Source organism: Punica granatum, chromosome 1, assembly GCF_007655135.1.
Source record: "Punica granatum isolate Tunisia-2019 chromosome 1, ASM765513v2, whole genome shotgun sequence".
NCBI lineage: Eukaryota > Viridiplantae > Streptophyta > Magnoliopsida > Myrtales > Lythraceae > Punica > Punica granatum.
The window spans coordinates 46,548,302-46,575,373 of NC_045127.1; the positions used below are offsets into that span (position 1 = coordinate 46,548,302).

The 27,072-nt window shown below is 37.4% G+C and overlaps 1 protein-coding gene across 1 annotated transcript; it reads left to right on the top strand.

Moving 5' to 3' along the window:
• The first annotated feature begins 5,124 nt into the window (after window positions 1-5,124).
• On the top strand, window positions 5,125-7,321 carry LOC116195143 (probable aspartyl protease At4g16563). Its single transcript, XM_031524125.1, has one exon. It carries the CDS (start codon window positions 5,465-5,467, stop codon window positions 6,974-6,976), a length of 1,512 nt encoding a protein of 503 aa, XP_031379985.1. The 5' UTR covers window positions 5,125-5,464; the 3' UTR covers window positions 6,977-7,321.
• Window positions 7,322-27,072: the final 19,751 nt, after the last annotated feature.

A 27,072-nucleotide genomic window follows, 5' to 3' on the forward strand; every position in this document is an offset into this window, starting at 1 on the left:
CACCTTATATATGCATAATCTAATAAGTTATTAGGTTATGCATCATATTGAAAACACTACTATACCTTATAAAATACAAGTAACTACTTGCTATTTAATAGGTCCTCATTAGTAACAACTCGACAGATTCTCCTGCTTTAATTGAACTTCAGAAAAAAGTTACGCCATCGGTATCTGATATACGATATACGATATGTTACAAGTCAATAAGAGTTCGATATATATATATATGTATATATATGTCTTGAGCGTTGTTGTTTAAAAAATAATTTTTTTTTAATCTTGTAATATAAAGTAGTAGATGATATATGTATATATATATATATATATATATAGATATGTTATGCACAATACTTGATTACATAATGGTGGTTGTGGCTTTTCCATGGCTTTTATGTTAACTAATTTTCAGATTATTTAATACGAAGTTGTTGCATGCATTTATATATATATATATATATATATATATATATATTTGTATATTTTGGTATTCGAAAATTTAATGGACCTTGACTAATTCAATTCGAGCCGAGTCAATATACTAAAAGGTAAAATTCTCATAGCGTAGATTTTTTTTATTCACAAGACTTGAATTCAAGAACTTAATTTAAAGAGAATAAGTGCCGAATCATTTGAACCAATTCACGTTGATCGTTCCATACAACTTTTGTCTCCATATAGTATTGCTTTCACGGCTCGTGAGGCAATGTCCTTTTGCCGCGTTCTTTCCTATAGATATATAAACAATTAAACATATCTTTATGTGGTGTTAATTACACAAAATTTAACAAAGACACATATTTCACATATTGACCTGGACAATTTTTATTTTTAAAGGATGTCGTGTAGCAGCATATACTACCGCCTAAAAATTCAAAAGCTTCTTAATTCCAATATACGTATACCTACAAAAAGAAAAAATCAAAAGGTTTTTTTATTCAGTTCTTTCTTATCCCTTTTATTTCTCTTCCTTTAATCCTTTAGTAAGCCTTAATTAGCACCTCTCTGTAATAAGAAAAAAGATCTTGAATTTTGATTATTTAATAAATTACCTTATAATGAAAATAGATTATTTTGACACTCCTTTCAGAACTTCCATAATCCCTTTAAAGGGAGATCGACGGCTTTTCAAAATTAGAGAGTGGATGGAGTACGGGACTATAATTTCGAGGTCCATCAAGTTCTTAACAAAGAGGAGAAAAACTTTTACTTGGTATTGAAAAATTCAAAATATATTTAACTAATTCCAATTAGAATCGGATTAGCTCGTTAAGGGGTAAATTTCTTTTAATAAAATATCATCATCTATTCGCAAAATTTGAAAGCGATATCTTACATAAGGGAAGAGGTGCTAAATCACCTAAGTCAATATATGTTAGTGCACATAGAAAAAAACTTAATTGATGGTAATCAAACTCATCTCATAGTTCTGAGGTAATTGCGTCAAATATCAAACTTAATTACTATTAATGTGGCTAATCTTATTCATGGTCTCACATATACTTTGGTTATTTCTGGTGAAATTCGAAGGTTTATTATTTTGAAAGAAGTAACAATTTAGTAAGATAAAATTTGAAGAGTAGCCAGGAGAAAGCTCACGGGAATTGGAGATAATCAAATAAACTGCCACTTTGGCAGTGGGCCGAGTCCAGCTCATATCGCCACGTGTCAATAGGCTAGGCACTGCTTTCCCGTTAGGACGTTGAAGTGCCAGAACTTCTCCCCCTTTAATTAATTTTCCATAAATAAATGGTGAAAGAAAGATCTTTATTTCTTTCCTTTTCATTTCCATATCCAACCCCGAAGGCTGATGGCAAAGCCGTGTCTTTGGCTTGCACTTGGTGATGATTGCGATTGAAAGAAGTAAATGTGCACTTAAATGGAGGAGGTTGTGTTTATCAATCACTTTTGATAATCGATTATCTCTTATAAATCTATATAATAACCGTTAATGAAAGGTATTTCAATCGTTTGGCCCGTTCTTTAAAAATAAGTTCACATAATCAATTTTGTGCAACATGGCAACATATCAATGTATGTATGACTTTCACACAGTGCTTTCTGATTAATCAATTTTATGTCATCGCTTCCAGCATTAATTTCGGTTGATGTATGCGATTAATCCGGAAAAACAATACTTTCCAGTTTCCATGTAGTCACGCATTTTCTTTCATATTTGCAGTTTCACTTGAATGCGAGAGCACACTTTTGACTTCCTGATGCTGATTTAATTACCATTAAAGTATTTTTGGACAAATTTCGTTGTCAGTTCATTTACTTGTAAAAGTAGATATTTTTTCGCCCGTGCTAAGTCTAGGAGACTATGTCGTAGACCACATGAGTTCCAGGTAAATGTGAAGGGGCCTATTCGATTTACTGGGTACAGGCTGGAAAGGTCATTTCTTCGATCAAGCCCTTCACAATTTGATGCTTACCATTATAAGTCTTCTCTAAGTCAGAGCATCCCCATCACAAAGTTTCGTTTCTAAGTGATGAAACCCAGTCGTCTCTGAAATATATATTAATTAAAGAAAGATCTTGAATTGATTTAATTGACAGAATTCTTCCTAGGACGATGTTATGCATATCATCAGTAGGTCAACATTCAACACCTTCGATTCGAAGGGAAGAGGAGGTATCTTGAATCTGCAATATCCTGCAGCTAGCCCATGCATTGTACCTGGCAAACTTCATTGATCTATTAATAACGATTATCTCAATCCCTCTCTGGAGTCATGAGTGATTTTCCTATAGCCTGCTAACCTCAACGGATTTGGCTTGGCGTGTTGTGTAGACAGTCGATTATTTAGAAGCCGCCGAGGCTTAGAATTCTACTTGGCAAAAGCACATGAGCACAAGAATTTATATATGTGATTGTCGGGTTCCCAAGGAATTTGGGTAGGAAAGGACTGATCGGGGGGGCAATCCTCCCTGCTTAAATTTTCGAAATTTAAAAAGAAATTTATGTATTTTTGTTCAATTAATTTATAAAATTATTTAGAATTCGCTTCTTAACTCGAAAAAAATTACTATCATATTTGTTTTCTCAAAGAGTTTGCCCTCTACATTCAAATCTTGAGTATGTTCTTGAATTTGAATATCACTTCTTATTAACTTGAGGTTTTAGGATAAAATGAAGCTAATCGCTTATAGTTTAATGAAAATTTTTATAATACGAAATATATATATATATATATATATATATATGCCATTGCCGTTCATTAAGACTATTCTTAGGTCAACCCTCCAGCTGCTGACCAGTTAACTTAATGCAGCAAGATCATTTGGTCAGCGGTGCATGGCGTTTCTTCCAATTTTGACCACTAATGCCCTGCCAGCTCGGCCCCGGCCGTGCCCTCCAATCACACCAAAACGATCATTGGTCGACGGAACTGGCTACAATCAAGGACTCGGATATGGCCTTTTTTCCAGTGATTGGCCCCATATTAAAGTCTTTGGTCCCATGAGGAAAGGACTAGTCCTGAATTGCATGCAGAAGCATAAATTCTCCCTTGAAATTAATAACTTGATGATTCGATTTTTATGAATGAAATTTCCTACGTTTCTTTATTTTTTCAGTTTAACTTTTTATTGGCCTCACTTGTAATAGGGGAAAAAAAAGTTTTGATCACCTAACCGAACTAGTTAATTTGCATTTTACACTTTTTAATCTTTTCAATTTCATATTTGTAAAAACTTTATATTTTCATTATTTATTAAAAACTTCACTTTACTCGGTAAGATCACAAATGTCCTCAAAATAGATTATAACTAATCTCTTCGTGCTCTTATTTGGTCCTTGTCACCTGATGATTTTAATGGGTTTCGAACTCATAAATTTTTTTTTTTGGAACTCTTTCTTCTTATGTTATCCGCTTGGATTTTGATAGGCTGGTTAGGAGCTCAATGGTGAAATGCTACTTTGATCAATTTTGATTTTAATGGATCAACTTTTATGAGAAATTATGCTTTTATATTATTATTTTTATGTAATGAAGACTAAAAAATGCAATATTTTAGAGTGCGTTTAGATTTAGAGTTGAGTTGAGTTGAGTTTTGATTTTAATTGATTTGTAATGATTGTATTGTTGAATTATGAGAAAAAGTGTGAAAAAGTAATAAATAATTGAGAGAATGTAATGATTAAGTAATGATTGTGTTGTTGAATTGTGAAAAAGTAATGAATAGTTGAGAGAATTTAATATTAAAAATTAAATTGAATGGTTAAAAAAAATTTAAAAATGAAAAAAAGTAATGATTGTGATGTTGAATTGAAGATAAATAGAGTGGAGTTGAGTTGAGTTGAGTAAAAAAAATTTCGAAAAACAAATACACCATAATATGTCAAAAGTAATAATAATATGCACTCATAAAATTAAAACAGAAAAGGTAATAACATGCTATCAACATATGCTATCAAAGGAAAAAGACAACTGAAATTCTCATACGGAGAGGAAATAATATCCTATCAACTTAAATTAACCGGGGGATGCAATTACCTATAAGAAAAGACGAAGTTTCTATTTAGAAGCATTAAAAAAACCTTAAAAAAATCATAAAATAAAATTATTGCCCAATGCAATCTATAATACCATGCACAGTTAATCAAACATGAGCGACATTTTTTTTTTTGATGTGAATCCTCTCGAAGCCGATCCCCATTAATTCAGTCGAGCTGGATCAGCCTATTAAAGGATAAAGTTTCTCAATATGAATTTTTTGTATTCACAATGACTCGAACTCAAAACCTTACTTAAACAGAACAAATACCGAATCACTTGAATCAAACCATATTGATTGAGCAAGGTATTCTTTACCGTTCAAAGTTGGAAGAACATAACATTTGATCCTTTATTTGTGTCCAATATAGATGTCATACTTGCACTCCGGGCACTATTATTCAGTAATCCTTCCTTATCGACTCCGAGGCTGATATATCCTATGGACGGTCTCGAGTCTATTTTATTCATATGAATTGGGTCCCTAAATTTCTAGAAGGGATTCTCCTAATTCTTCCTGCCGACTTTCTGAATAAGACCCCGGAGATTTAAAATTGATTTAGAAGGGATTAGTTGCTTAGTGAGGAGTATTCAGGATTTGATAACATTCACTCCCTCTATAAGCCAGCGGCTGCTTCCACCAAAACCCATCCAACCGGAAGCTTCCTCTTTTCTCTGTTTTTCTTTTATTACAGAAATCCTAATACAACTTAAAGATTATAGCGTTTCCAATCTTAATTATGAAATATTTCTGAGTGAATTTCGAATTTCTGTGAAGGCGAATTGCTTCCTCCTTTTAAAACCTTCTCTTTTACCGGTTCTTCTTCATTGAACAAACCCAAAACCTCCACGTCTTCATCACATAAATAGCGAATGAAACCTTCGGAAAAGAAGGCAAAAAATTTGAAAAAAGAAAAAAAAAATCCCAAATTTCCGTTCCTCTTTTCTCATTCGACTTGGAGTTCATGGCCTCGTCTATGTTGCTCGTCATCCTCATCTTTGCATGCTTCTCTGCTTCATGTGCGGAGGTTCTGTTCCTCCCCCTGAAACACTCCCTCGCTGGAGCTCGATTCAACCGCACCCCCCACCATCTCCTGAAGTCGACCGCTGCTCACTCTGCTGCCCGCTTCCACCGCCACCACCAGCACCGCCACCTCTCATCATCCACTGCCCAGCAGCAGGTCTCCCTCCCTCTCTTGCCGGGCAGCGACTACACCCTGTCACTCACCGTAGCCTCCCGCCCTCCGCAGTCGGTTTCTCTGTACATGGACACCGGCAGCGACCTCGTGTGGTTCCCCTGCTCCCCCTTCACCTGCATCCTCTGTGACGGCAAGCCGAAGCCCAAACCCGCCACCCTCAACTTCTCATCATCCACCGCGTCTACTGTCTCCTGCCAGTCCGCCTCCTGCTCGGCCGCCCACTCCTCCACCTTGCTCCCGTCGTCTGACCTCTGCGCGATTGCGCGGTGCCCTTTGGACTCAATCGAGACTTCTGACTGTGACTCTTACCCCTGCCCGCCATTCTACTACGCCTACGGTGATGGCAGCTTCACTGCCCGCCTCCACCGCCACACAGTCTCCATCCCCATGTCCTCTCCGCCGCTCGTCCTCCCGAACTTCACGTTCGGATGCGCCCACTCTGCCCTCGGTGAGCCTGTTGGGGTGGCAGGGTTTGGCCGTGGAGTCCTCTCCTTGCCGGCCCAGCTGTTGAAGTTGTCACCTCAGCTGGGCAATCAGTTCTCTTACTGCCTGGTGTCGCACTCTTTCGATGCGAACCAGGTTAACCAGCCCAGTCTGCTCATTCTAGGCCGGTCCAAGTCTAAACAGAAGAGCTCGGGCTCCGGCAGTAGAGGAGGAATCAAATTTGTATTCACTCCGATGCTGGACAACCCGAGACACCCGTACTTCTACTCTGTCGGGCTCATGGGAGTCTCCGTGGGGAAGAAGAATATTCCGGCACCGATATTCTTGACAGAAATCGATGGGAAGGGGAATGGTGGGATGGTCGTGGACTCGGGGACTACCTTCACTATGCTGCCGGCGACTCTGTACAATGCCGTTGTGGCCGAATTGGACTACCAACTCGGGCGAGTCCGCAAACGGGCCAAGGAAATCGAGGCCCAAACTGGACTCAGCCCGTGTTATTACATTGATGACAAGGCGGCAAAATCGGACGTGCCAAACCTATCACTGCATTTCGCCGGGGATGGCAAAAGTTCCAGTATGGTGCTACTTCCCCGAGCCAACTACTTCTATGAGTTCGTGGACGGTAGCAGCGGACCGAGGAAGGGCCGGACAGTGGGGTGCTTGATGATAATAAACGGGGGAGATGAGGCCGACCTGGCCGGTGGGCCCGGGGCGATCCTTGGGAACTACCAGCAGCAGGGCTTTGAGGTGGTCTACGACCTGGAGAAGAAGCGGGTCGGGTTCGCGCGGCAGCACTGCTCTTCCCTCTGGGACAACCTTAAACAGCGGTAACGGGGGCGCGGGCATTGACTTCCGCCCCTGGTCAAAGCCTCCCTCGGGGCTTTGAAGGTTGAAATTTGGGCCGCACGTGTTGAAGTGTCTGGTAATCGGAGGAACTGGCAGTTTTCTTTTTTTGGGATTATTGTTGCATTTGCACTTCGATTTTTGCAGCATTGATTTTTTCTTTTTTCTTTTTTTGGCATTTATATTTATTATAAATCGTGAATGTACATAGAAAAAGTCGATATTTCCTTTCCCATCCTTTATGCTGCAAACATTGAAGTGCAAATGCGCTTTGGCCATTTGTGATGTAAATGTGAAATTATTAGTCCAAGTGAATAAACAGATTCCTTCGTTGTTTAAGCTTTTATAAAGCGTTACTTGCTGCGTATAAGCCATGAGAAAATCTCACAATAATTCTTCCTCAAATAACATATGATAAAGAACCAATAAAGTTTTACGATAATTAGCAATGACTATGACACGTTGTTAATACTTATTCATTGGCTTGATGCAACTTATTCAGTAATTATGTCACCCAACTTGATGAGATATAATCATCCAATAGATTTCTTTTCTTTGGATATATCATATCAGGCTACTAGTAGTTTTTTTTTTTGGTAAAAAGTTCATTAAAGCTAATAAAAAAGTGTGCTGAAAGATCAACTATAGTACGTGAGAAATATGTCCTATTTACATCTGAAAACGTCTGAAAAAGTAAAATAGACGTTAAGTTAAAAACAATTACACTTAACATCTTAGTCCCTCCCCATTTTGGCTAGAATATCAGCGCATCCATTCGTCTCCTCATACGTGCGCTACTAAACAGTACGTGGGCTACTAGTAGTTGAGTATCGGATATGTTCTCCTAGCTAAAATGTGTTTTTCTACTGTAAGAGCCCCCTCCTCCTTTTCCCCTTTTACATCTGTTTGGTATTTTACAGTATCTAGCATTTGCTGGAGGAAGCAAAGCATGTTCTTTGCTTGCATCTTAACGTGGCGTGATGTTTGTCCTAGCACATTTGGTATGACCAAATCGTGAAAAAAAAAAATTTGAAATATACCGTGTCAATTAGGTCCGCGGTGGCTGAGTTGCACTCTATTTTCATTTACAGTACTGATGCCTGGGCAGTTCATCAATTAGCTCTTATTACCTTTCTACCTCCTACGCTCTTTTTATTTTTTTTTTGAGAAAACAGAAAAGAATGAAAACCTCTTTTTATTTATAATTAAAAAGAAAAAAAGAAAAATAGTGAGGTCCTCATAAATAAAGAGCAGAAAAATTGAAGCTTGGGCCCGTGCATGTCCAACACAGAGACGCATTCCGGCCCAACGTATCGGACTACCAAAGCTGATTGCTCTTCATTGAATGCACCTATCCACGAGCCTCCGGCGTCGTTTCTGTGGAGCAGTGGGCTGTGAAGGTACTACATGGGCTCCATCCTTGGGCCCACGCTAGTACCTCTTCTTTTTTGTGTCAGCCCAATGGCCAGATAATAAATTCCTCCGACCAAACAATGAAGACATCAATTTTATTTTATTTTCTGTTTTAGTTACGGGCATGTGAGCCTAATATACAAGAAAAAAAATGTAAATAAAGATTGTGGGCAATAAAAAAAGCTCCATTTATATTTATAAATAAATAAAAGTGCACAAAATACTCCTAGTGGTTAGAAAAAGAATCAAGGTTGAAACCCTTTTAACTCTAACCGAAAATTTGTACCATTACATTATACCTCCCTTTTCAAATATCATTATTTATTTATGAAAATGTGACTTAATAAAAAATTAAATTCTAATTAATAAATTTTACTTGTATTGTTCGAGTTTGAAAATCATTTGAAGCACCTCGCCATCAGAGCTGGATCAAAAATTGAAATCCTCATAATTTCAATTTGAAAAAAGAAAAGCCCTCCTCAAATTCAAGCCCCCTCAAGTTCCTCCGTAGACGCTTAGATGACTAAGTAAATTAGTATGATGCCTACCATGATTGTTAGAATAGTGATTCGAATTGTAGAATCGTACGATTCTACGATTTAAGGGGGGTTCACCGATTCCAATACTACGGGGTGAGTCGAGATTGTGGAATCGTGACCGAATCGCGTGCTGAGTCATAGAATCGCAGAATCAGATCGATTCTGCGATTCTACGTTCAGGCCCAATTCGGCCCAAGCCCAGGCCCGGAAGCTGGCGGAAGCCCATACCTGGAAGCCTAGACCCGAAGCTCTCTCCCGCCCGCCCTTTCTTCCTTCTTTCCAGTTGGATGAACCCTAATTTCTCCTTTCCTTCCAGTCCGACCTTGAAGCCTTCGACCATTGCCCCTAAATCTTTGAGTCTTCGAAAAAATCTTCCATCCACCTGCTTGCTTCTACGAGCTTCGATTGACGGACCACCACCTGCTTCTTCGGACAAGCTAGCTTGTCCAAGCTTTCAGTCTTCCATCCACCTTCTCCAAGTGGCAGAGTTGCGGTTACTTTCTCGGTTACTCCGAGCTTCGACTGGGGCATGACAGGTACGATCTCCAATTCTAAGCTCTAATCTCCCTTCCCTAAACTTCTCGACATCATTGATTGTGATATATCGATGATGATTCGATTTCTCAAACTCGTGTTCATTCAAATTAGTAGCTTCGCAGCCTCCGTTGCCTTTGCTTTTCTATTTCACTTCAAAATTTTGATTGACTCTTTAGAGGAAAGAGTGGGCTTGGTGGAGTCACGAAACATGAAAGAATGCTGATTGCTGCGACCCTGCCCAAATTCACAGATGTACTGTGACTGAAAATACTTTTGGGTGTTTTCTGCTTGTCTCCGCGTCCCATTCTCTTTGACTATTCATCTTTGGAAAGATTCTAGTCACATAACAATAATTGACATAACTCTTTAATATGGACCGATCTCCCCCGATCAAGATGTCTAACTTAACACCTAGACCTGCCTGCTCATATTCACTGTGCTTCTTGTTTTTCCAGAAGAAAATGGTAGCAGTTTGGTCCTTTACGTGATGATTATCCTATACAGATCAAAATTGGTCTTTTACTTTCCAAAGTGTTCAAGTTCAATAGCGCTTTTACTGAAAATGATTGTTAATTGTAGAGCTTCCAGTATTTGACACAAGCCTTATTCCTGATCATCTAAGAAGAGGGTTATCTTTAATTGATTTCTGCAATTATTGGAATCCGTTCTTTCCTTATTTTTATCAAACTTGAGGATTGTACAAAATGGATGCTAGCAGAGTTCAATTACATTAGTTCTCCTTTAATTGTGGTCTTTATTTGAACGAACAAAAATTGATTTTTTTGCTCATGAAAGTATGTTACATATATATATATATATATGTCATTTTTTTAATTACAGGTATAATCTTACGATTCACGATTCTACGACCCTCGACCAATTTTAAGTAGAATCGCGATTCTGACAATCTTGATACCTACCAGCGATATACGTTTTGTCTTCCCTCATTGGAATAAAGATTTAAGGTTGTAGGGCTATCATTGTATTATTTTTGTTGTAGTAGACAAAATGCCACTCGGTAGGTCTAGGTAGAGTACAAGCAATTAGCACTTCCCATCAGCAAGACTAATCATGGTCATTGTGCGTACCCGAATTTCGTCTCGTTGGGACACGCATGCGCGCGCCTATGCAACGCGGCTTGGGAGTGTCCACCTTCCCGGGGAGACGCGTGACGGACGCACGTGAGAAGGAGTTGCCATTTGCCATTTTACAATCCGAAGGTTGAGGGCCGGTAAATTACCCGGGTCTAGAGGTATGGGGTACACCTAATTGCTAAGACATAGGATCTACGAAACCCGAGATTCCGAATTCGGGGATTCTGTTACATACAAGCCTATATCTTGCACGCCCTATCGATACTCTAGCTTGTTTAGGCTTGCCATTTTAATTTAATTACCGCTTAATTAAGTTCCGCTCATCTTACGCGTTGACACCGTAAATTCGAGGAAACACTCCGACTGTCCATTCTCCGACCGGAATTCTTACATGAATAAATGTACAATATAAACCCTTACATTGTTTTCTCAAGTAAATAAAATAAAAATTACAATAAATGAATCCTAGTCGGTTTGCATCCGGTCATTATTTCGCTCGTGCTCACCGTGTGGTTTGAAAAGACTGAAATTGAAATTAAGATGCGCTCTCAGTGTTTGGGGGATTGAATCCCTTGATCGACGGGTAGGGGCGTTGGACCCTGTATGAATCGCGTCCTAAAGGCTCGAACTCGATCCGCATAATAAACAAGTGCAAAAATGTAACAAGCACAAATAAACAAACAATGAGGTGTTTGTTATTGTCGAATTTAAGTGATTTAACTGATTATTAACCGGGGTATCTTGGTACGCAAATTCTACCCTAAAGTAGACAAAAGTGGATACAGGATATGAATCGATCAAAGATCGCCCCGGGAGGATTTTTTGCATTTTGGCCTTATTTTTCGAGGACCTAACAAACGTGATGTTTGCAGTCAAGTCTTGTATTGGTGGGTTGCTTTTAGGATTGTTCTATATTGTGACACTACGATCGTTACAGGTTATTATAGAGCATGAATTTCGTCCGTAAACCATAGAACCTAGTGCTTAACCCACTATTGCCCATTTTTTTTGTCTTAAACCAAGTATACAATTAGTTTGGTATTTGTATTTTGAGACAAAATGCCCAATCTAACTGCCCGAGACTATGCTAGAATAACAAAAACTCATCGGTCGGATAGAGAGGGCTATGAAGATGAACCTGCCCCTAGACAGGTAGCCCATACCTATCCTGATACCGTAGTGTTACTCTTATTCTAACCCTAGGGGTGTCGCTAAGCTACAAATAGACGATTTTACCCTTGACGTGAAAATTCATTTCAGAAAAGAGAGACTATGCGATGCGAGCCACCTCGGCCTGTGACCGGCGCCGACCAGTCCCCTGGACCCTCCGGGGTTGTGCAAGAACCCTAAAAGAGCCAAAGGACCGATTAGTCTATCCGGAAGTGATCCAAAAAGAACTTCCGCGCCCCAACATGAGTTTCCTGAAATTAGGTGAGGTCTCGAGTTTAGACGCGCAAGTCCTTCCTAGACGTCCATGTCACATCGAGTCACGTGTCTCGGATTTTTATAAAATTTGCAAGTTTTAAGAATGGTACCAATGCATGTTTGTAGCATATCGACGCGTGTTATTGATTAGTTACAGATTCGTGCAAAATTATTAGGGCTAAGTGAATTAATTAGTTGCAAGAATGTCCCAATTACCCCATGAGTGGAATTATTGATTACATTAATTAAATTTTGCCAAATGCTCTAAATTTGCGGGTTTCAAGTCGTCGAGCCGATCATTAATGGACTGTCCGATGCGAACCCTAATTCTCGACCGCCTTGAAATTAAAAAAAATTGATTTTAGGCCTCCGCCTTGAAATTAAAAAAAATTGATTTTAGGCCTAGTTTGCATGGTTAAACCGATTCGTGTGAGGTTTCAATTAAATGATAAAAAACGCGTCTAAATACCAAGTAAGAATACATGATCACATCAAACACGATGAACATACATATTTTACATAGTCGGTGCCGCCATGATCACAAGAAATGCATACGAGCATACACATTATAATATTAATAGAATCGATGAAACGACACCGACTCATGGGAGCGAGAAAATACAAAAAAGAACACATATTGTCATGTTATACACACATAATAAACGGTAGAAAAACGCATTAAACGAGAACACACATTGTCGGTCGGGAATCCAAGTAAGAAGGGTTGGACATCTTAGAAAATGTCCGAGGATTGAATTGAACAAATTTAAAAGAACAGGCACTGATTTGAAAATTCGGATAAAGTTTCAGGAGACTGATTTGAAAATTCGGGAAAAATTCGGGACTGTGTAGGAATTACTGAAAATGGCCCAGGACTTGTTTGAAACGGATTTGAAAGTTCAGGGGCTGATCTGAAAAATGAAAAGTGCCGTAGGGACCAAAATGAAACAACATAAAAAGTTCCCGGAACTAGTTTAAAAATTCTAGAAAAATTCAGGGCTGCATAGAAATTACTGAAAATAGTCCAGAACTCGTTTGAAACGAATTTGAAAGTTTGGGGCTGATCTGAAAAATGAAAAATGCCCCAGGGACTAAAATGAGACGGATTAAAAAGTTCCAAGGGATGATTGAAAAATTATGGAAAATTCAGGGACTGATTGGAAAATGTTAAAAATTTCCGGGACTTGACTGAAACGCATTGGAAAGTTATGGGCTGATATAAAAAGAAACTAAAGGCATCCTCAAGACTGGAATGAGACAGTCCGGAAAGTTCATAAAATCGGGTTCAGGATAAATTCGTTCATCCACACGATCCACGAACATTCATTTCTTATCAGCACCATCCAAGCAGACACGATGTATGAATATGAAGTCCTAAACATGCCACTAAGTCGGGGATTTATACCTTTCCAAAGCCTAAATCGCGAACAACGTCTCAAGGTCCGATTTTGTCATAACCGAGCTTTGGGAACCTTAGGACAAGACGTGGAGCGGCAAGCTGCAGCGAGGGGAGGAGCATGGCAGCCACAGTCCATAATGATTTGTTTGGGGATGTCGGATCTGCAAATGGAAGGAAAAAGCCAACGGAATGACGCAAAAATACACATCATAGTGCAACAACAATTAGGAGAAGAATATGACAAAATAAGCAACAAAACAGCCCCAAGAGGTCGAGGGAGAGGAGCCAGAATGACGATAACAGCATGTCGTGGGAGTGTGGGGCAGCGGCAGACAACAAAGAGCCCGCACGGACAGAGAATGGCCGCAGCAACGGAGACTCGAGCGGACTGTTCACCGGCTGTCCTCGGCAACTCAGCAGCAGCTTGGGAACATGAAGACGTTCAGCAGCATGGCAGCTCCAGGAAGAACCGGCAAAGGAGAAGAAAAGGAGCAGCAAAAATGAAAAATAAACGGACAAAACACGAATAGCAAAGGAGAGAAATGAGAGAAATGTACGAGAGACTTAGCTTAGGGACTTCGGGGCACTATCAGTAGCTTCAAGTAGTTCAGGGAGCTCAAGGGAGGCACTGGAAGCGATCGAAACTGCAGGGAATGGCCTTGGTCACGTGAAGAAGTTGCTGATGCCTCTGCCTCTGCTATTTCTGATCTGCTGTCCCGTATGAGAGGGAGAGGGGGAGATGGTGTTAGTGAGGGAGAGGACGAGCCGAGGGAGTCGTGTGTGAGGAAGAAAACGAGTTGTGGGAGTCCGTTCAAGGGAGCTGAGGGGAAGTCGGGTAAAGCTGAGCTGAGGGAGCGGGTGAGAGCGTGAGAGAAGCGAGAGTTCGGACTGCGGAAGTGCTGGGGAGTTCAGGAGGTGAGCTGTGAGGTCCGGGGAAAAGAAACGAGCTGAGGGCGAAGGAACTAAGGGAAGAGCCTGAGCTGGAAAAAAATAAATAAATCTGGAGGTAGCTGTGGGTGTGAGCTAAGGTTCGACCAGAGAACTTCAGCTAGGGTTCTGTGGGAGCTAAGGGAAAAACAGGAGCGTGAGGGGAAGCCATGAGGTGTCTGTCTGAATGGGAGAGGACATGGTGATTTTTTTTTTAAAATATTTTTGCTGCTCTTTGTTCCCTCTGTTCTCCTACCCCTTTTCCTTGCAGAAGAAAACCATGAAGAAGAAGACGTGCCAGGGATGGTGGCGTCTGACGCGGGGCTGCAGGGTTGCAGGGAAGTTGGCGTGAGCATGTGAGGAAGGCGGGCAGAAGAAAAGAGGAAAAGGAAGGAGAAGTTACAGGGTTACAATTCATGGGATGACCTGAACATTCGACGTTTTCCTGAATTTCTCATGAACCTTTCGGCCTATTTGACATTTTTCCTTGATCCCTACATGAGTTAAGCACGTCCTGGTAAAATTTGAGAATTTTCAGACCTCGGAAAGTATCCGAAACAATTTTTCTTCAACAGCTGACCGAAACAGGGAGATTTGATTCTAATCTGTGAGAAAATCTTCAATTCTGTATTAATCTAGCCAAAAACATGTCCCATTTTCTTTGATTTTCTGAATCTTCAGTGAATTGGAAATCCATCGACATTGGCCATTCTTGAAAATACGAAGAATCAAATTTTTTATGGATTTTCTCCATCGACTGGCAGAATCTGTCCCGGTTTAGCAGTTTCGGGCATGGTACGCTAAAAAATTCATAACTCTCTCTCCATATTGAATCTTGGGATGAGTGACCCGTCAAATCGAACCTAACTCGATTTCCTAGGTCAAGCATATAAGAATCACCCTTTTAGGTTCACGATTGATCATGATATGCTCGAGTTGCTGTATTCACTGTTTGGGTACTCCAGCTCCCATAAATTTTATTTCTTTGCTCGAATGGGCTCTCGATGTGATTTTTGTCTTGAAATGTCCAAGACTCACCAAATGTTGATCTAAAAATACTGAACCTAGCTCTGGGATCCATGAAGATAGTCGTACTCACCGAAGAAACGATACAGAGATGCGAGATCATGTTTGTCCACTGCCTATGGTATAAATATCAATAGTTCGTGTCTCACTCTTCGGGATCAATTGTGAATGCCACAAAATTTCATATGTTGCTCTCGCCATTTTTGTTGGAGTCCTGGAGTCCTAATCGAGAGCCTTGCTGATGTCCTGTCCTAGAGCCGGTGAACCAAAATGGGGCGTTGACGGTCATCAATTATTCAAGATACATTAGCATGAATATTTACGTACATCATTGGGAGAAACTTAATTACTTGTACTCGTCTGTAAAGCATGATGTTGCAGAACGTACCTAGCCGGGCTACTCGAGCAAAAGAGCTGAGTATCAATGGGCACGAGGTTTTGCCTTGACTTGGTTAAAATACTTCAACTTGTGATTTGGGAACTGAAATGAAAACATCACTTGCCATCTTTTTCGCCGATAAGAGAAACAATAAGAGAGAGTTCCGAAAAGATGAATGGAGTACGAACGATTGTTCGCTCCAGCGGATTTCCGTAATGAAATCCATCGGTTTATATATTGCTAAGAATTATCATATCCGGGGCTCGTAGAAGAAGAAGAAGAGGAGGAGGCGGCATGAAGCTAGGGATTTACATCATCATCAACGCAGAATATAAAGATACAAATTAAAACGGACAAAGCATAACTAATTAAGGATAAAAAACACACAAACATAGGAACTTTGAATTAAAGCTCCCAGTCCCAGCAGAAAGACTCTTGAGCTTATTATAAATAACAAGTAGAGAGAGGGAGAGATCGAAGAAGAAGATATCAGACTGAAGAAGAAGATATGAGATGCTCGAGGAAGCCATGAGTTGGATGTCTTTTATGGGTAACAAATGTCCAAATCCAGCCGCCAGTATAACGTTCGGGAAATTTCTAGCTTCCCTGATTTTCTTTTTTGGTGAATTTTATTTTTTTCCCTCAAAATTTGAAAAAGTTTGGTCCATTAAAGCCCAAAACTCTTTCAGTTATGAATTTTTCATTCACAAACTCAAATATAAAATTTATTTAATATGAACAAGCGTTAAATCACTTAAATTAATCTACATTAGCAGTGTACTTGAACTAACACATAGGTAAGGTCCTTGTTTACCGTCATTTCGATTTATTGCAATGGAATCTTGTCGTAAAAATATGCACTTTCGCTTAGGAATTAAGAGATTTTACATTATCAAAGAAGGTGTATTACTGTAACACATATATTTACCTGATAATCAAGATGTTTCAAGTTCGATTGCTCGTGTTCTTTGGAGGAATGTTTGGGAAATAAAGATCTTAAGAGAGCACTTGTTTAATTTGCATTAGAACTAAAAGTTAAATCTATAAATCTACATATATAACTAATCAAGCCCCCATCAGCAATAAAACAATAACTAGCATGATCATCGGATATTGATCATATCATGCACGTCAAGTTTTAAGCATCATCGGGGGACTGTGTAACCTTGCTTATCAAAAACGATCTAGTAAGTACCCATATATATATATATATATATATAGATCCATTGGAGCTAAGCTCGATGTGTGCTCGAGCATGGCTCGCCTTGATTGAAATACTTGCGCTTGGGATTGAGTCCCAAAATGAAAACATTTTTTTTCCCTACCGATAAGAGAAAAAGGAGAAAACTTTTGATTTGAAAGTTTGATAAAAAGCGGATATTCTTATATCCCTTGATTCGAAGGTTCACGAAAAATACCAATTTTTGGAGAATTATTAAAAGCGTGAAACAATTTGTTGGCTCAAACATATTGCAGAACAATCGATTAAATTATATATGTAACAATCCAGAGTACAAATTAATCAAGCCCCCCATCAGCAATAGTAGATCAAGATCATCGATCGAAATATATATACTTGATCTCTTGCCTATCAACATACATCATTGGGAGATTATATAATATATACTTGAACTCTTGTCTACCGAATTTTTATAGTAGGCATACCAAGCTATATTTATATGCGCTGAGCTGAGTATCGTCGAGCTTCACATAGAGGTTGAGTTCCAAAACGAAAGATGATATCATCATTTCCACCAAAGAAGACTGAAAAAAGGAGTAAGTTCTCAACTGGAAAGTTCGATGAGATACGAAGTTCTCAAACACAGAAGAGTGGCCATGTTGGCTCAAAACGAAGAAGAAGAAGAGGATGAAATCTGAATTGACATGAAAAACATCAGATGATCAATTGAAGACACAAAACACGGATGTTAAACCAAGCTGAGAGAAATTCCTAAGCTTAGAAATAAGAGATTTGACAGAGAGAGGTACTGAAAGAAGGTTTGAGAAGATTGGGACATCTCCGAGTTGTCGGTCTTTTATTGGTAACAAGTGTCCCCGTATTATGCAAAACCAACCAAATCACAATCAGTCACTGATGCGGTAGAAGAGGCGGCAAGTCGGTACCTGAAGAAAAATAAGTTCTGACAACCCTATTTTGAAGGAAACGGCCTCCGGAACAAAACTCACCTCTTTGCCGTGATTTTTCAATATTTAAGGCAAATTCCATCGTTTAGGGCCTCAAACAGGCAATTTATATTATTTAGGACGTTTTTATAATTTTGGGAAAAGTTTATATTTTTTTATGCAATTTAAGCGTTTTTAAGACCTATTTAAGTTTTGTACAACCCTAGGGTCGAGGGATTGATTTTCGGATTTATCAATAAAGTTGTGGAGCTACCGTGCTCTTTCTTCCAATCTCGGATTTGTTTTCGAGTTTGATGCCTATTCCTGATATTCGTAGAATCAACAGGTGATAGAAGGTTGTTGTCTGGTATTCGTGCGCGAATCAACAGATCGCAATTTAGGTTCCACTGCGTCAGTCACTCTATGGAACTTCCAGAATTATTACTGGAGGATGTTTCTACGATGCTCTACGGTGATGCGAGACAGTAGGTATGGACTAACACCACGTTGAAAAATGAGGTGTAGTGCAGTGACATACATCATTACATAGAGTTATTTGAAAAAAAATCGAAAGACCCAAAAATTTGAGCCGATCCACCCTGAACCAATCCGAATCTTCAGGTTTTTGAGAACCCGGTTTGGTTCTAGAGTCAGTTTACTTTTTATAGCTCGGATTTGGATACGGTTTCAGGTTTCACAGTTGAAAACTAGTTTGCCCCAAACCGACCTAATTTATGTTGTTTCTATGATCTTGTGTTTGATAAAGCTTTGAATTCTATGGACCCTTTTAGTTTTATCTAGTGATAGTGATGCTATTATGGTCTATGGAGTTTTAATTATCTTAGTGAAGTTATTGTTAAAGTTTTGTGTGGCTATTGATTAATCGAGAATTTATCTTATTTGTGTTTTTTTATTGAGTTTTTCTTCCAAATCATTGTTGTATCTGGGTTATACGAGAACTAACCCGAAAAACCTGATCTGTAGAGGGTCGGTTTTCTTCTTTGTTTCAAATTTAGTTCTTGGGGATGATTTTTAAATAAAAAATCCAACCACTGCGGATCCCTAAAATTTTTTTCCATACTCATATCGAACCCGCCCTATGCACAACCTTATCCTTACATAAAAATTAAGAGATTTTAAATTTTACTTAGCAAAAAAAGAGATTTTAGATTTGATCGAAAATATTTAGAATATATAAGTACATTACTAGAATTCGGGGGTTTTCTGATGGAAAACTGCCCGTTGGGAAATCGGGCATAGGAAAAGGCTCCGATGAACAATTCCTTCTGAAAGTCATCGCAATTTCCAATGAACGGGCCTGTGACGGAATTATCCGTTTGAAATTTCCGACAAAATTATCCGTTGAAAATTTCCGTCGCAACAACCAAAGAAAAAAACTGGCCAGGGGCTTGTGGGTGCCCAGCGCCTCGTACACCCACCTGCCAGCATGGTGCTCACGTGCACCCGTGTATCATTTTTGGGCATTCCCTGTCGGCATTCCGCCCCTCCAATCTCCTTAACCATCGCATTATTACCGTCACGGCCTGTCATCTTCTCCCACTTAATTGCATATATTATATATATATATATATATATTGTTTATATTTATTTAGGTAAACACTAACTTTTATATATTTAATTAATTTTCTTTTACCCTAAGACATTATATAACACCATTAATTATTCTTACATTATTTATTACAGTTTTAACATTGTATTATAAATTATAAATTAATTTAACAACTCTGGTAAATTGGAAGCGTGCTCCAAGAATTTCTTTACCCCCTTAATAAACTCTTTCCTAATATCTTCACGATTCAAATGATTTCTATCGTACATTCATTCCCGATGTGAATGGATATTCATCTAAACAAATTGATTAAAAAATACAAACAGTAGACACTGCATCAATTAATTAATCGCAGGCACATAGAATAACTAGTGTCACATACAATCAATTTAAACTAAACATAAAAGTTTCGATTACAACTATAGATCAAGTAAATATATATATGTATTTCTTTACCCCCTTATACCTTTAATTCAGCTTAGCAACAACTAAGGGGGGACTCCTTGGGCGATACACGAACTTACAACATAAGACCATTGTAATTAGGCAATTTCACATGTGTACATATGTATATTTATATATTAATTATATTCTAATTTTCATCAAATAAATTTATTATATTTCATCAAATTAATTATAAATTAATTTAGCAAATCAATTATTTCTTATTTTCATCATACATTTTCATTATATTTATTGTGAAATTAATTCATTATTAATCACATTATAATTTTCACAAAATTAACAACTCATTAATTTTCATCAAATAAATTATAAAATTAATTAATCCTAAATCTTCATCATACATTTAAATTACATTTGTTATGTATTTAATTAATTAGCTTAGCTACAAATTTTCTTATTTTTAATTTTAATTAATCAATTAATGACATCCTAAATTTTTTAATTAAAAATTTTAATTAATGATTTTTAATTGATTAATTAGTTACATTATATATATATATATATATATTATTTTTATAAGATTAGTGACGGGAAATCCCGTTGGTAATCCGTCGCTAGTTTTGTTTTTTTTTAATACTCACTGACTGTTTTTCTAATAGAATTTTTCATTGCTAAAAAGCTCAGTAATTCAGACATATTTACCGTCGACATTGCAATGGCTTTCTGATGGAAAATTACCACGAACACTTTCCGTCAGTAAATGCTCAAATTCTCGTAGTGATATAGATTGTTTGGTGATTATAATTTCACGAAACAAATTAGATATATATATATATATATATATATATTAAATCATGTACACTTGTTTTTAAATCTCCTAATTGCAATCAAGAAACGAACTTGCTACGAATTTTTTTTATCCTATCAAATCATACTAGACTCTATATTAATATCATTCCCATCCCCCGAATAATCAGGAGGCACGACACCACGATAAATGAACATTATAGAAATTAATCGATTCCTAATCCAAGGTTGGTATCTAGATGACTATAAATGTCATACCTAGGTCACTTCGATTAGGCTTGTGCCCAATATTAATATACTCATTAAGTCTCCTACACAACCTTTCATATGTTAATTCAACCTAAAACGAAAACCGATAATCAACGTGAATTAGTTTAGGTGGTTCGACATGTTTTCCGAAACTGAATAAATTCTCTGATTTAAGTCTTATGATGGAAAAAAGTCACGATTTTTGGGAGAGTTCTATCATTTCATGGACTAATTCACCTCGAACTTGAAATAGTTTTGGACCCATTGAACTTTTACATAATATATATAGGTCAAAGAAAAAAAAGAATGACAAAACAGGAAAAAGAATAAAAGTGATTTGAAAATAAAAATGAGGAAATTAATAAGAAGGGGGACATATGGCTTATTTATAACTAAACCTTCCTCCATCGTAAATTTTCTTCAATTACAACACCCACATTCAATGTTTTATCTAAGAATAACAAGCATCAACACATCTAAAATCAAACCACATTTATCTAAAAAAACATATTTCAATTCGTTGTTAATTTAACCTAAGAATAACTGGTATCAACACATCTAAAATCAACTCACATTTATTTAAAAAAGATATTTCAATTCGTTATCAATTTGAATAGTCTATTTTTGTATTTGATTTTTTTATGTGTAGCACTGATATTTGGAAGTCCACTAGGCCCAATTAATCCAAGTTTGAGCAAGGTTAACCTACTAAGGGATAAACCTCTCCCGATCGTGAATTTTCTCTTATCATAAGATGCACGCTTGAAACCTTACCTAAGGGATAACAAGGTCAACTAACCTAAAACCGATCCACATTGGTGAAATAACTTATTTCAATTTATCACCGGTAGCCTCTTTTAATTTGTGACGTAAGAAATATTCCTATTTTTACGATGAAATGCAATGCTAGATTGACATATTGACCTGCACTAATTCTTATTTGGATATTAAGTTACTTTGCCTACATTCTACTTTTAATAAATATAAAACTTACAACAAGAAAATTCGTCAAACTAAAATAAGCGGACCATTAGAGCTTATTATATTGCGATCATGATATTATAGTTAGAGATATTGACGATTCAAATTAATATTAAAGAAATATTAGCTTTTATATTATATGAAATATTAATTAGTATAAGCTTTTAAGAAAATAAGATCATTTACTATCAACCGAGTATTCATATTTTTTCCACATAAGCAGCTTTATCATTAATTTCAATTATTATATATTAATTATTACACAAACTACTATGATAAATGAATAAATTTATAAAAAAAATTTTTCACCCCCTGCATTGCGCGGGGGCATTACCTAGTTTTTGTATTATTGCTGTTGTAGGAAACTACTTCCTTTTGGCAGATTGGTAGGGATAGGCAGAGTACAAGCAATTAGCAACCCCCATCAGCAAGACTAATCATGATCATCAGGTATTCACTTATACATTAGCATGATCGTTTACATACATCACTGGGAGAAACTTATATGGCCCTGTTTGGGAAGTAAAAAAATTTTCAACTCTGCTTAATTTAACTTGATATCAAACAAAGATAACCAATATTTTAAAGAGAAAGGAATCCACCAGTTGCCTTAGTTTGGCTCAATCTCAATTTTTCCTTGCCGTGCCCTTTTCTATCTTTCTTATGGGACTCACAGTTGAAGTTTAAGGTAGCTTGCTTTGTCTTTACCTTGCCATAATTTCAGTTGCCACCGATAGCAAGGAAAAAAAAAAAGCACAAGTCAAACAAAGGCAACTTGTGGATCCCTCCTTCCTCAAAATATCGACATCCTTTGTCTGATAGCAAGTTAAATTAAGCAGAGTTGGAAAACTTTTTACTTCCCAAACAGAGTCTAACCTGCTTGTACTCTTGCCTATCAAAATAATGTCGCATAACGTACCTGGACAGGCTACTCGAGCAGAAGCTGAGTATCTATGAGCACGAGCTTGACTGGACTAAGTTTAAGTACTTGAGATTTCGGTTGTGAATGAAAATACTACGTACCATCTTTTCTGCCAGTAAGAGAAACAAGAAGAAACTCTTGATTGAGAAGCGGAAAGAAGCATAAACATCGTCTAATTGGCTCCAACCGATTCCAGTAACGATTGAAGAAGAAGTACAAGAGGTGGTCTGAGTCTCTCACGAGCTAGGAATTTGACACAATCATCATAGACTACAGAGAAACATATTAAGACAGGCACAAAGGATAATCAGTAGATTTAAGGATCAAAAGGACACAAACAAACACAGAAGAAACACTCTTCGAGCTGCTTATGAAGAAAAAGAAACAGAGAGACAGAGTTTGGATTGAGCAAGAAGAAGCTTTGTGGAGATGCTTTGAGGAAGACCAGACTTGTTGGACGTCTTTTATGGGCAACAAGTGTCCAAATGCAGCTGGCCACCATAACTTTTGGTAAATTTCCTGCAGTGTCCCTTATGAGAACAAACGGTCAGAGCTAATCTATCTAACTTTCATAATGAATTCTTGTCGTGAAAAGTTAGATCTGAGGATATAAACGGGGGTTGTAGATAGTCCCTTTAGGAAGTTTTCAATAGTACTGATACTAATCAATGCCGTCAACAAAAACGCGGTTCCTAGTTTTAAGAATCTTAAGATTTTACATTTTTATTTTTCACGATGAGTCGTCAACTCGTATAGAAATGGGAGTTATTTAATAAAATCAGTAGAAATTCGAACATTTCAAATCAAAAGTTCAATCGACTTATTATTATTCTCATCCCAATTTTAAGAATTGATAGATTTTTTTAGCTCGTGTAACTTAAAAGATGGAGAATCAATTTATAATTTTTCATAACCTCACTTTTTTTTGGTACAAATTGACATTGGAAAACTAAAATAAGAAAAACATATTTGATTTGTTTCGCAGAGTATTAGTAAAAAATCTATTATATCTTCAATTTTGACTTAAATAAGGCTATTATTTGTGAAAATATGTACCAAATTGCTTTCGAAACATTATATTCGGATTCTTTTAATAAAAATAATAATTTTATAATTCAATTCTAAATTTGATTTTGTGAATATCATTTTTATTTAGAAACTCGTCCCATACTAACCATATGGAAGGATATCAACCATGCCCCACGATGACGCCAGGTAAAGGATGGACGAGCACCACCTGAACTTCCGGTGCTGATTATATCGGGGCCCACGTCGCTCGCAATCTCCCCAGTATCCCTCTCTCCCTCTGTCCTTGACTCCTTTACTTTTGGGCAATATTTGGTCTTCCTTTTATTTTAAGAATTTTTTTAAAAAAATATGATGAAAAGTGTGGGTCAAAAGTAAAAAGAAGTATTGAAAACAATTATGGGTCAAAAGTAAATTATGGGTCCGCCGGAAAAAGTAAAAAGAAGTTGAAGTATTGAACAATTATGTAAATATAATTTCAGGCAATTTTTTTTTTGGAAAAATTTCAGGCAACTTCTTGGGGAAGCCTATCATCGAGAAGAACTTTCAGCCTCATGTTTGGATTAATTTTTTTTTAACTCAATTCAATTCAACACCACTTATTTTTAATTCAATAACATAATTATTACTTTTAATTTTTTTAACTATTCAATTCAATTTTTAATATTAAATTCTCTCAATTATTTATTATTATTTTTTCACAATTCAACAATATAATCATTACTTAATAATTAATTTCTCTCAACTATTCATTACTTTTTCACACTTTTTCTCATAATTCAACAACACAATTATTACAAATCAATTAAAATAAAAAACCAACTCAACTTTAATACCAAACGCAAATAATTTTACTTAAACAACACTTTTCATTTAATCGATATAAAGCACTTCTATTGACAAAAAGAAAAATAAGCACTTATTTTATAACCACATCAATTCGACTTAATCCACATCACGGATAAATTAAAATCGTTGGCACAACTTCCGCCAGCTTTCCCATATTTAACGCCCCTTCGACTTTTTGATCTTTTTCATGTAAAAGATCAGAACCCTCTAATTTCACATATTTTGCCGTCCTCCAATCGTCCAGTTTTTCTTCCCTTGTCTCAATTCAAATTGCTCCGAGATGAGCACCGGGAAGCTGCTCGATATCGAGCATTTCTAGAGTTAAAATTTCCTTGTGGTTATGTATATTTACTTGTTCCCTATCTTTTACTATTGCTTGATAACTACTATAATCTGGTTAACTCTGTATTCCTGGATGCTTGATTAGTTCCACGTTTGGCTTTAGAATTTTTTTAACTCCTTTCAACTCAAGTTCACTTATCTTCAATTCAACAACACAATTATTACTTTTCATTTTTCTTCATTTTTTTAACTATTCAATTCAATTTTTAATATTAAATTTTTTCAACTATTTATTACATTTTTCACAATTCAACAACACAATCATTACTTAATCATTATTTTCTCTCAATTATTTATTACTTTTCACACTTTTTCTCATAATTTAACAACACAATCATTACAAACCAATTAGGCCCCGTTTGATTTGTAAGTTTGATTTTAGAATCATGATTTTGATTTTAACTCAACACACTACACAACAAAAAAACACGTTTCCCAAGTTAAATTTATAATCTCATCTCATTTGTCCTTTTCCACAATCAAAATCAAAATCAAAATCAAAATCAAAATCAAAATCAAACTTACTTTAACTCTATAATCAAACGGACCATTAAAATCAAAATTTAACTCAATTTAACTCAAATACCAAACACAACCTTAACCTTTGGATACGAGGGAAATGAAGAGACACCCTGACCTTCCCCTCAATCTCCATATTCATTTCCCTTGATCCAAGTGCAGAGTAAAGGCTATGTTGCAAGCCGAGTCGTCAGGTAGTTCCTTGACAATCACTCCAATGCTTAAGTAAATCAGTATAAATAAAAAAATTAATCAGGCCCCCATCAGAAAATAGAATAATAATTCGCACGATCATCGGATACATATCATATCATGCATGTTAAGTTCAAGCATCATCAGAAGACTCTTGTATTGCCTTTGCTTATTAAAACGTTAATACTAAGAACCCAGATAGAGCCATTCGAGCTGAGCTTGGCGTGCGCTGGCTCGTGCATGGTTCGCCTTGATTGAAATAATTGCACTTGAGATTGAGTCCGGCCAAAACGAAAACGTTACATCTTCTTTTCCTACCGAGAGAAAAAGAAGAAAACTCTTGATTTGAAAGTTTAGTAAAGTACGAATTCTCTCGTCTCTCGGTTTGAAGGTTCCCCGGCCATGCACAAAATTCAGAGCGTGTGAAACAATATGTTGAAACAGAATTCCGCTCCTATTCCACGTTCACAGAATTCGTCCCCATAAATTGTCTCCTTATAATTGCATGCTTTGCCTTCGCCTTCACCATCTCCTTTTCCCCTATCTCTTTGCCCCAAAATCCTAGAGAAGCTCTGTGCGCACCCGAATTTGCATCTCGTCGGGGCACGCAATGCGCGCGCCTAATGCAAAGCGGCTTGGGAGTGTCCACCTTCCCGAGAACGCGTGACGAACACGCGTGAGAAGGAGTCGCCACTTACTGTTTTCGACCCCGTAGGTCGAGGGTCGTTGAGTCGCCCGAGTCTAGGGGTACGGGGTACACCTAAATACTAAGGCAATGGTCTTACATAACCGAAAATTTCGAATTCCGGAGTTCTATTACGTGCGGGCATATATCCCACACGCCCTTTCAGTACTCTAGTTTGCTAGGCTTGCCATTAATTGTTTATTTACCGCATGAGTTATGTTGCGCTCTCCTTGCCCGTTTTGACACCGTAAAGTTGGTGAATCAATTGATTCGAATCAGGAATCCGAAAGGAAAGTAAGTTCGCGCATCGAAGAAACGGCTCGCTATCCTAGCTACGGTTCGTTGAGCCACGATAGTCGATTCCTCGTGCGAGCCGAAACCACAAAACATTAAATTTACTTGCCTTCCAGATAAACGAATCGATTTGATTATTTCTACGCTCGGACCTCTCTCGTTCACCGATTGGGGATCCTTACAAATGAATGTACGAATAAAGTTCCTTACAATATACTCTCAAAGAAATACAAATTACAATTGAATAAATGAATCCTCGATCAACTCGCATTGGATCAATATTCCACTCCGCCTCATCGTGTGTTTTGAATGACCGATAAATAAATTAAGGCAACGTGAGCTCAAAGAGTCGGGGGTCGGGTTCGATCGAACCAACGGTC

Coding starts and splice junctions, on each gene's coding strand:
- LOC116195143 (XM_031524125.1), top strand. CDS start 5,465: ATGGCCTCGTCTATGTTGCTCGTCATCCTCATCTTTGCATGCTTCTCT.